At 41.1% G+C, this 12269-nt stretch overlaps 1 protein-coding gene across 11 annotated transcripts in view; it reads left to right on the top strand.

The window, feature by feature from the left end:
* Nucleotides 1–12269, top strand: part of DLG2 (discs large MAGUK scaffold protein 2) — a 1427929-nt gene that overhangs the window by 697998 nt on the left and 717662 nt on the right. For all 11 annotated transcript variants that reach the window (XM_068976931.1, XM_068976935.1, XM_068976933.1 and 8 more), the window contains one exon: nt 5421–5545. In XM_068976931.1, the coding sequence (XP_068833032.1) occupies nt 5421–5545 (125 nt within the window). The remainder of the gene's footprint in view (nt 1–5420; nt 5546–12269) is intronic.

Below are 12269 nucleotides of genomic sequence, written 5' to 3'. Positions count from 1 at the left end.
AATTCATATGATTATGATAACACCAAATTTTCCTCTTCTTTTTTGTAACCCCATTTTGGGGATAATTTTCTGTTAAAGAACAATCTTTTAATGAAAAGAGAATTCTCTGAGGATACTGTGTTTATATTTGCAACCATCATTTAAATGTTTTATCTTTCATTTTATTTGCACTAAATGTTCTTTTCATTTTGCTATTTTATTTTATTTTTCCCTCTGAGAGTTGATAGAGTGTAGTACATGAAAGAGAAAGTACCACTTGGCTAGGCAGTGGGCTTGGGCTTCTGTTTCTGAGGATACTGGTATTTATATTTACAGCCTTCAGTTAAATGGCAAATGTTCTTTTCCTTTTGCTTTTTTGCCTTTTTCCTGAGAGGTGACAGAGTATAGTACATGAAGGAGGAAGTGCCACTTCCTAACCCACTGACTAGGCAGTGGACTTGTGTTCCCGGGGGAGAGTCAGCCAGTGTGGAGGAATGGGAACCAGAAGAAATAATGGTCCCAGGCAGCCGCATGCTCACACATGGACTCTGCCCAACTGCGAGGAAACAGCAGCCCAGCCAGAACGCTACACAGAGGCTGCCCTCACCCACGTGGGCCCTTGCAGTTTCCGTTGACTGTGTCAAGTATCCACACTCAGGCACCGTTTTCAGGATCTAAGGCTGTCACCCAGGGATCTGCCTGTTCTCATGGAGGGATGGCTGCGCAGAGGACAGAGGTTCTGGGCTCTGCCCTTGCAGCTGGCCAGCTCTGGGATGATTGTCGGGGGGATGGGAGAGATTCTGCCATGGAGAACAGCAGGCAGTGATTTCACTGCTTCTTTTTCTCTCTCCCTCTCTCCGCTGAACGCTGCTGTCTGGGAGCAAAGGCCTGAAAGGGCAGGCTGGGTGAGAATAACAAGGGGAGACGGGGAAGCACTTTAGTAATTTCCTTAGCTGAATTCAGATGAACCTCTGCTAAAGAACTACTGTGACTGGCCAGGCCCAGCTGTCAGGCTGGGGAATCCTTGGGATCAGAAACACGGATCCAGCTATACTCTGTCTCTACCTGCCTCTTTTCATTGTGGGTTCTGATTTATTCCTTTCCTCAGAGTGGATTCAAGGACAGAATTTATCAGTAAAAGTCCAAACCACCATATTCTCCATATCTGTGTGTTAGTTGTTCAGTCATATCCGACTCTTTGCAACCCCATGAACTCTTTTGTCCATGGGATTCTCAAGGCAAGAAAACTGGAGGGGTAGCGATTCCTTTCTCCAGGGGATCTTCCCAACCCAGGGATCGAACCCAGGTCTCCTGCCTTGCTGGCAGATTCTTTACCATCTGAGCCACCAGGGAAGCATATTCTCCATATTAGAGTCTAAAAGCAATGTTTGTGTGTTGCTAGGTTGTCATCAAAGCTATCACTTCAAAGATCTGTGAATCCATACGATAAAACAATGTAGCAGTGACCTATATCCTCCTCTAAAGGTTCCTATGGCATTCTTTTTTTTTTTTTTTCCTGTTGGCAAGAGTAGTTTTCCTGCAAGTCCAGCCAGTGATCCAGAAGAATCCTTTGAAGTCATACAGCCTAACCTCTCAGTAGATGTCTGGGTCTCTTATGATGTCTAGTGTCTAGCCAGCTACCCACTGAGTAAAGGCTCCTCCCTCCCTTGCAAAGCAGGCTATTCCCAATTTGAACAGCTCTCGTCTCCTCATTCATCCTTCAGCTAAGCCACAATTTGAATTTCTGGCCTTTCCATTTTTATTTTGGAGCCACACAGAACAAAGTGACTTCTATATTAATTGTGTACTTGTATTGTGTCTTTTCTGACTCTTCCCTTTGGAAGAATATTCTCAGCAAATGTGTTTGTCTGTTCATTCATTTCATCAAATATGTAAGGAACAATGTGCCACCCAAGGCACCAAGGGACAAAGGTGAATAGTATAGTTTCTGCCTTCTATAAGGTCAGTGTGAAGGAAAGAGAGACTGATAAATATACAACTTCAAAATAACGCAGTGCATAGCGTAGCTAAGCTGAGAAATTTGCAAACTCAAATGCCATCTGAACCATCGGGGAGAGGGGGAGATGTCTCGTAGAGAAAGCAGTATGAGCAAAGGCCAGAGATGAGTTATCAAGTGGACTGTGCAGGCAAAAGCGAGCAATTCAGTGTTCCTGGGGGCCAAAATATAGAGGAAGTAGAGTGAGTATTTTTCTCGAATGACAAAGTCTTAAGTGCCCTCTCCCAAGATTTTGATATCTTCAGGAGAAAGCTTTAGAACATCTTCCAGTCTGTGCTTGACTCTTTCCTTACCCCATTAATGAAGAAATTGGTATTGTTGAGGTGCCAACTCTAGTAAGACCAATATATTCTAGTTGATGTTTTTGGAGCTAGACCCAAATTACATTGAAGAAACTTATCTTCCCGTCTTTTCCTTCTGAAACCCAAGATCTCGTAGAAACTGCCTCATTGGTGGCTATCGACATGACAGTGTAGTTGAGGTAAAAGTGGAAGTGAAGTCGCTCAGTCGTGTCTGACTCTTTGCAACCCCATGGACTGTAGCCTAATAGGCTCCTCCATCCATGGGATTTTCCAGGCAAGAATACTGGAGTGGGTTGCCATTTCCTTCTCCAGGAGATCTTCCTGACCCAGGGATTGAACCCGGGTCTCCCGCACTGTTGGCAGACACTTTATCGTCTGAGCCACCAGGGAAGTAAATTATCCTTCTTGCTGTCATCATTGTCGCCTTCTTGTCTGTTTCTTGGACCTGGCATACACCTTGTCACTTCAGGGATTTTACGTATGTTCTTCCCTCTGCTTGGGACACTGTCCTCCTCTCCAACTCCCACCCTTCCCTCATTAAAAGAAGCTAACCACTCCTCACCTTCAGGAAAAGTCCTTGTGTTTGGATCTGTTAGCCACTCCAGCACTCTGCACTTGTCCTTCATATGCCTCATAAACTGATAGATTCAGGGCTGTAGCTCCAAGGCTTAGCCCAGTGCCAAACACAAAGCTGATATTTAATAAATATTTAATACATACATTGAGGCAGAGGAACCAGAGATCAAATTGTCAACATCCATTGGATCATAGAAAAAGCAAGGGAATTCAAGAAAAGCATCTGCTTTATTGACTACTTGAAAGTCTTTGACTGTGTAGATCACAGCAAACTGTGGAGAATTCTTAAAGAGATGGGAATACCAGACCACCTTACCTGTCTCCTGATAAACCTGTATACAGGTCAAGAAGCAACAGTTAGAACCAGACATGGAACAATGAACTGGTTCAAAATTAGGAGAGGAGTAAGACAAGATAGCATCTCTAGGAGTAACCTAGATAGCGTATTAAAAAGCAGAGATATCACTTTGCCAACAAAGGTCCATATGGCCAAAGCTATGTTTTTGCCAGTAGTCATGTATAGATGTGAGAGTTGGACCATAAATAAGACTGAGCCCTGAAGAATTCTTTCAAATTGTGGTACTGGAGAAGGCTCTTGAGAGTTCTTTGGACAGCAAGGAGATCAAACCAGTCAATCCTAAAGGAAATCAAGCCTAAATATTCTTTGGAAGGACTGATGCTGAAGCTGAAATTCCAATACTTTGGACACCTGATGTGAAGAACTGACTCATTGGTAAAGACCCTGGTCTTCCCTGGTGGCTCAGATGTTGAAGTATCTGCCTGCAATATAGAAGCCCTGGTTTCAATCCCTGGGTCAGGAAGATCCCCTGGAGAAGGGAATGGCAACCTACTCCAGTATTCTTGCCTGGAGAATTCCATGGACAGAGGAGCCTGGTGTTCATGGGGTCGCAAAGAGTTGGACAGAACTGAGCAGTTAATACTTTCACTTCTGATACTGAAAAGATTGAGGGCAAGAGGAGATCAGGGCGATGGAGAATGAGATGATTAGATAGCATCACTGGTTCAATGGATATGAAGTTGAGCAAACTCTGGGAGATAGTGAAGAACAGGGAAGCCCGGCATGTTGCCATCCATGGGGTCACAAATAGTCATGACTTAGACACTGAACAACAGTAACAAATACATTCATTATGTGACTGCTCTTAAGTAGTCAGGTAATACCCAAGGAACATTGAAGTTTTTCAAAGAAACAGAATTAGAAGTCAGAAGTACAAAGACGTGGGATTTTAGTAGCCATGGTTGAATTATTAACTTCAGCCTTTTAGTGTATAATTGTGAGAACAACCCTCTGAAAATTCAGAGTTGTATTAGTTCGGTCAATAAAAATTGGTAAGATTTACCTTGACATTTGCAGTGGTAGTATAACTGTCAAGTTATACTTGATCTTAACACCGAACTTCTCTAATTGAGTGCCCTAATTAATTTTTCTGGATTAACAACTAATTTCTTATTCCTCATCTCTTTTTACCCATGAGCAGAACTTAATCAAACAATCGCAAATTTAGTAAGCTGTATTTGTTGTAAGAGTATATAAAGAAATAAAATATCCAGTGAGAAGGGACTGGTTAAATGACCTTAGGGAAATATTTAGTCACTTAAATGGATAATTAGAAAGACTTTCTAATTGTATAAAAATGACTGAAAATATAAAGTGAATAGGAAAAAAAGGAGCATAATATGGAAACAAAAATGTAGCCATGGAGATGGAAATTAAAAGAGAATATGAAAATAAGAAATAAGTGCAATGGTTTGTGAATTTGAGGGAGACTTTTAATTATATATTGCATGCAAATTTTAGAGGGCTATATGTACATTGGTTATCAATTACTATCGTCTACAAGAGTAAGTATGAAAGCTATATTAGAATATAAACTGTTCAAATTTACATGCTGCAACAATAATGTGTTCCTTGTCTGTATCTATAGCAAATTAAAACCTACTTATTAATGAAAAGTATCTCACATTTGCTATGACTCTAAAAGGGACCATTGCCTTCTGAAGTCAAAGTTCCTATTAACAAATAGGAAAATACACTTATTTGATGGATAAAAAATATTAGAGCAACAGTACCAGAAATAGCAGAATGGAAACACCCAAATTTCACTACTCCGTCAAATCAAAGGTTTTTCACATAACCTGTTTCCGTCTGTTCTTTTTTGTATGCATGTATAATTTTTATAACGGACCATAATTATCTTTTGCATTTTCTCATATTGCACAGTATCAACTTTTATTTCATCATGACTATTTTAGTTTCTAATAAAGGCTGCGTTTCTTAGAAGCAAAAATGTAAGGCCCTTTGAATAAGCAGAAGCATGAAACATTTGAATTCTTGCAAGGCAGGGACAAACCTGAGTGTTTTCCCTGACCTTCCTATGTCTGCTGATGGTGCAGTTTATGGCTTTGCATACAAGGCTGTTATCACCTGATTTCCATTTGAGTGGTAAGATGATAACGCAGAGTACAAGGGGAACTAGGTTTAGGTGACAGCCACATCATTTAATATCTACTTATTGTTTCTACAGGGAAATTCTGGCCTGGGATTCAGTATTGCTGGAGGGACAGATAATCCCCACATTGGAGATGACCCTGGCATATTTATTACGAAGATTATACCGGGAGGTGCTGCAGCAGAGGATGGCAGACTCAGGTAATGATCTGAAATGTTAGAATTATTTGGAAAATAAATCTGCCACATCAGTGAGACATACCTGTGCTTTGGAGAATAACAATTCTCCGAAAGTTCTGTACTTGAAAGAAAAGACTGTCAAAGCAAGCTTTCTGTAATGACTTTCCGGATCTCTTGTTGAATTTCAACTAGTATTTAATTTGTGTTTGTTGATGGCTACCGCATTCAGCACTGGGCCAGGCAGTGCGAGGAAGGAATATGGATGTCATCTTTTGTTCCATGGGGTCTTCAGTCTGGTAGGAAAGAAGAATAATATGAGCTGATGAGCAAATAGTAAAATGTGTAGAAAAGGCTATACTATAAGTAGTATTCACACAGAAATGCCATATTATGCACCTGGTATGTATCCACGGATTTGGGATTTTCTGTAGGAGTTGGGATGGAAAGAGTCTAAAAAGGTATTCCATGAGAAGATTCCAGGCTGAGTCTTATAAAAATAAGATTTTACTAACCTCACAAACAAGCAAAGAAGGAAACCACTGGTCTTCCAACCAGCTGAGGTTAGAAATAGAGCCAGATCCTGCTCAGGATACAATAGTAATGGCTGGAGCCAGGGCCCCTCTCTTTAAAGAACTAAAGATTGGGACTTCCCTGGAAGTCCTGTGGTTAAGACTCTGTGCTTCCAATGCAGGGGCTCAGGTTCAATTCCTGGTTGGGAAACTAAGATCCTAGATGCCACATGGTCCAAAAATTAAAAAAATAAAATCTAAAGGTTATTTGTCAAAATGAGAGTCACCTACATGGGGCTCTTAGTCAATAATATAAAATTGCATCAGAAGTCAAAACCCCAGCTAAAAGAATTATAGACTGAACAAGTAGGAGAGATTTCCCCTGAGGAAAACATGTCCCAGCATTATTTTAGCATGTGCGTGCTGAGTCAAATCCAACCCTTTGCGACCACATGGACGAGGACCACTAGGCTCCTCTGTCCATGGGGTTTTTCGGGCAAGAATGCTGGAGCAGGTTGCCATTTCCTATTGCAGGGGATCTTCCCAACCCAGGGATTGTACCCACATCTCCTGCGTCTCCTGTTTTGCAGGCGGATTCGATTCTTTACTGTTTAACCATTGGGGAAGCTACTAGATTATAAATCCCTTAGGTCAAGCAGTTATATATAGACGTGAGTTCATAAATACTTTCTGAATGAATGAGTGAATGTTTGCATGAATGAATGAGTAAAATGAGAAGGGAGAGGAGGGTAAATCAATAAGTAGGGAGAGAGGGTCATGCAGACCAAGACCGACAGTTACGAATAGTTTTAGCTTGCATATATGTGTATGTGTTAAGCTGCTTCCGTCATGTCTGACTCTTTGCAACGCTATGAACCATAGCCTGCCAGGCTCCTCTGCCCATGGGATTCTCCAGGCAAGAATACTGGAGTGGGTTGCCATGCCCTCCTCCAGGGGATCTTCCCAACCCAGGGATTGAACCCTGGTTTGTTGTCTGCTGCACTGGCAGGCAAGTTCTTTACCACAAGCACCCCCTGGGAAGCCCTTGGGCTGCATGGAACCACACTGAAAACTGTGGCCTAAGTGGCAGATATGTAAGCTTCATTGCTCTTCCTCAGGGTGCTTTTTTATGAAGCATAAAGAGGCCGGCTTGCTGATTTTTATAAAGCAGCCGAGAACACTTTTTTGGTCTCCAGCTGTTCTGATGCAGTGATTATTTCTGACAGCTGCATCTTTGCAGTTTGTCAAGGAACATCACACCTTTTTTCAGGTACATCTGCATCTCCTATCAACAAGAAAGGAAATGAGTGGCACTCCCACAGGATTCACATGCTTTTTGATGATAGAACCTTCAGGCTGAATTGACAAAACTGATTTCTGGGTGAGGGGACGACATCCCTGCTGCAGAGTGGGAGATTAGAAATAGATGTGTAATTCTAAGAGTCATGGTGGGGGTAGTATTGCTAATATTGGACCCTGGAGAACCTCCATTTTTTGTTTCATTTATTTTTTAATTTTATTTTTATTTATTTTTTTAGCACCAAGAAACATTTTGTATTGGGGTACAGCCGATGAACAATGTTTTGATAGTTTCAGGTGAAGAGTGAAGAGACTTAGCCATACATATACATGTGTCCATTCTCCCCCAAACCCCTCTTCCATCCAGTCCGGTACGTAACATTCAGCAGACTTCCATGTGCTATACAATAGGTCTTTGCTGGTTACCATTTTAAATACAGCAGTGTGTATATGACCTTCCCAAAGTCCCTAACTGTGTCTCCCCCCCCCAGCAGCCATAAGTTCATTTTCAAATCTGTGAGTCTTTTTCTGTTTTGTAATTAAGTTCATTTGTATCATTTCTTTTTAGATCCCACATATAAGGGATGTCATATGATATTAGGAGAAGCTCCATTTTAAAAGTTCAGAAATAAAGTTGTTAGAGGAAACTTCAGAAAAGTGGACCATAATCATTGTTTCATACCATTCTTTTTTTTTTTAATTCTTTTTTTTTTTTAATTTTTACTTTATTTTACCTTACAGTACTGTATTGGTTTTGCCATACATTGACATGAATCCACCACGGGTGTATACAAGCTCCCAAATCCTAAATCCCACCTCCCACCCCCATACCATTCTTTACCTAGAAGTAGGGAAGCTATCACCTCCGCCACATTTCCGCCCTAAGCATCGGATAAAATGGACTTTATGTGATTATTCTACAGATAAGAATGAAAAATGGCATCTCTGAGAGTGCCACCACTCTGCGTATGCCTACAGAGATAAAAGGAAGTTCTGCTGTGTTGAAAGCATTATTCAGTAATTGTAAAGAACATAATCATGATGGCCGCTAACATTTATTGAGCTTTCATCACGTGTGGAGCACTGTGCTCATGGAGGAAGCCTAGATAGATAGGTTGGTGGGTGGGTGGATGGATGGATGAATACACAGACTGAAGGACAGACAGATAGAGAATGTAAATAGAGATGCAGACACACACACACAATATTTTATCTACTTAAAACAGCCATGTGAGGTAGTTATAGTTAGTATGGCCATCATAGTATGGACTTAGGAAATTAAGAATTAAATTTTTCAAGATCACACATCTATCTTTGAATACATTCCAAAATCTGTATGTCACTTATATACTCTCTGAACTCTTGTTCACTAGTAGAATCCCCTACCTCATGGGACCTTGGCCTAAAAATTCCCAAATATAAAGTTTTACACATGCTAATGGGAAATTCTGAACTCTGCGAAGTTTGCTGTTTTTCTACTGAGCCACAGTTGTTTTTATTATGAACTCTACCCACGCGTCTTTGTCCTGGCTTCCTGCAATCAGGGAGTGGGGATAGTATTTGCTAATATTGGACCCTGGAGAAGTTCCATTTTTTTGTTTCATTTATTTTTTTAATTTTATTTTTATTTATTTCTTAACACACAAAAAAAAACATTTTGTATTGGGGTATAGCCGATTAACAAAACAATGTTGTGATAGTTTCAGGTGAACAGCGAAGAGACTTAGCCATACATACACATGTATCCACTCTCCCCCAAACTGCTCTCCTGTCCAGTCCAGCACATAACATTGAGCAGTGGGCTATGACTGTGTGTGTGAATATTGCCTGGTGAGGTTGTGCAGTGAATGACCTGAAAAACTCTGAAGAGTGATCCTAGCAGGAGCATTTCTCCAACCCACATCACAGCCTTGTACTTGCGTGAGGACAGCTCTGGAGTGGGCCTCCAGTTCATGATAGAGCCTTGCTACTACCACTGAGACTGTTTCCCATCTTACTCCTTTCTGCCATGAACTTGGATGGTTTAGGGGCATCTGAGAGCTCAAGAATAACAGTTGAAAGTCTGGCATTATGATATGAAGGATAGACTTCAGAATTCACCTTTTTATCTGGTTCAAAGCCTACATTTTACAGATGGGGAAACTAAGGCTCAAACAAGTGATTTATCCTGAAGCATCAATCATTCAGGGGTCAGTTTTAACTAGGCTCCAACTGTCTTGACTCAGGAAAATAACATTCTAAGGTAGTGTTCAGTGTCAGTAACACCCAAGCCCATCTACGAAGTCTTTTCTCAGTGTGGCAGGAACACTCTGAAGCTGGACCAGCAATGTGTGAAGAGTACTTTCTATCTCACCATTAGTCTTTTTAAACAAGGTAGCAACACATAAGGTAGCAATGAACTCTGGAAAGATGTTGATTCTAATACCTGAATATAAACATATTTGGTTTTGGAAAAATTCAACTTTTAGGTGCTGTTTTCTCATCTATAAAGTGATTACAATAATACCTATTCTGAAGAGTCAGTAAGATAATCTAAGTCCCTAGCTGTACCAAGTAACTTTCAGCAGCGTTTGCCCCTTTTCCTTACCAGCCCTCTCCTCTCAGTAGTCTTTCCTCTGTCATTTTTCCATTCCTTCTTCTTTTCCCTATGGTGTTCTGTTCCCTCTCCTCTCATCGTTTCCAACTTTCTTTTAGTTCCTTTTCATCCTCTACGGCCATCCTGTTGCTATCTTCTCACATCCCCTTTTCTCTTGATGATAACATTGAATTAAAACCCATTTAGCTATGGTACTTAAAGAGTGCCTATGTTTCTCTTCTCAAGTTTCTAATACAATCAATTGAATCTGCTGTTTCCCTTATTGAAAAACTAAGCTCACAAACTAAACATAGTTCTGTTTTGTTTTTCAACCTGACAAATTGTTTGGTCTATCCTATGAGTTAGACTCATAAAAGTTTTCTAATGTGTACTTCTCATTATAAATTTTATTTTGACAATTAAATAATACTTGAAAGAGAAGCTGAAGCCTAGAAAAGTGAGGTGATGCATCTGCTCCAAGGAGAGTAGTAATCTGGACTCTATACTAGAGGATAATAATTAGGTCAGTAATCATAATAGCAAGGACAACACAATACCTCAATGTGCCAACAACTTTTCTGGCACATTAGCTCATTTAAGGGGCATAACTTGATGACAGTAATATTATTACTCCCACTTTTTAGGTAAGAAAATCAAGGAACTGATAAAAGCGGTTAAGTACCTTAAGAAGGTTGTACTGCTAGTACATGTTGGGGCCATAATTTAAATCTAGGCAGCCTGGGTCTAACGTCCATGTATTTGTGTTCTAAGTTATCCTGCAGGGTGGGAGAAATGCTATTTCAAAGACACACGGTGCTAAGCAGCATTCTCAAAATGCCACTCCTCAGGATTCCACACACTAATCCATACAACCTGTGACTATGATGAGCTGTCACTCCTGTGATTGGGTTACATTGTATGGCATAGTTGACACAGGATAGGGAGAGTATACAGGTTAGCCTGATCTAATCACATGAGCCTTAACAGTGGAGAGCTTTCTCTGGCTGGTAGCAGAGTGGAAAGTCGAAGAGATTCAGAATCAGTGAAGTACTCAACATTGTTCCTGGTTTGAAGATGGAGGAGGCCGTATGAAAAAGGATGAGGATGGCCCCTGGGAGCAGAGAGAGGCCCCAGCTGATAGCCAGCAAGGAAGCAGGGACCTCCGTCCCACAACTGCAAGCAATCAAGTCTGACCACAACCACATGAGTTGGAAGAAGACACTGAACTCCAGATGAGAATGTAGCTCGGTTGACACCAGGATTTCAGCCTTGGAGGAACCTGAGCAGAGATTCCAGCCCTGCTAGGCCAGACTTCTGACTTACACAAACAGTGAGCTAATAAATAGGTCATGTTTCAAGTTGCTAAACCTGTGGTAACGCTATAAGGAGGAATGATGCACTAACATCTACATTATTCTGAGAATTCTGAGTTCGTTATGAAAAGCCTTCCTGTGCGTCCTCAGTCACACCCAATGTAAAATGAGTGTGCCGGTTTAAGATGCATATGAAGTGAGAGGTGACTTTCTTCTTAGTTAGATCAGATTCCAAACTGAACTCAAGTCTCAGTGGTTGCCTCAGAGGAGAGATGTAGGAGAAAGAACATGCTATTTGGTATAGCAGATCTGGGCTTCAAGTTCTGCTTTCTGGCTAAGTGACCTTGGGCCTCTTTTTAAGCTCTCTGTGCTCCAGGTCCCTCACTGGTAAATTGGAGGTAGAAACATGTTTCAGGAAGCTGCAGTAAAGATTAAATAAAATGGAGAGTGTGAAGAAGTTGTGTAAAATTCAAAGGCTCCCAACACCACCCCATCCACAGAAGCGGTCATTTCACAGAAAATTGAACTTAAGCCACAAGGCTATGACAGGCAGGAAGGGACACTTACAGAGAACAGAGTTCTAAAATGACCTTCAGAGGCCCCATCCCCTGAATACGGGAGGATATGTGGGTATGCTAGTATGTCACTCCTATGATAATGTTTCTTTTTGTGACAGAAGAGATTTCATAGGTGTAATTAAGGTGCCTAATCAGTTGACCTTGAACTACTTAAAAGGGAGATTATCCCTTGTAAGGAGAAAGAAATGGCAGCCCAATCCAGTTTGCCTGGAGAATCCCATGGACAGAGGAGCCTGACAGGCTACAGTTCATGGGGTCGCAAAGAGGCGGACATGACTGAGTGACTTCACTTCTTCACTTCATCCCTTGTAAGCCTGATCTAATCCAAGGAGTACTGTAAAAGTACAGATTTACAACATTGTAAATCAACTATACTTCATTAAAAAAAAAAGAAGGAAAGTACAGATCCCGTTGATCTGGATGAGGCAAACTTCCATGTCAGTCAAACAGCTGATTTCTGCTAATAACCCC

The sequence above is a fragment of the Capricornis sumatraensis genome, chromosome 8 (genome assembly GCF_032405125.1).
Source record: "Capricornis sumatraensis isolate serow.1 chromosome 8, serow.2, whole genome shotgun sequence".
Lineage (NCBI taxonomy): Eukaryota > Metazoa > Chordata > Mammalia > Artiodactyla > Bovidae > Capricornis > Capricornis sumatraensis.
This window is presented reverse-complemented; position numbering and strand designations above follow the sequence as displayed.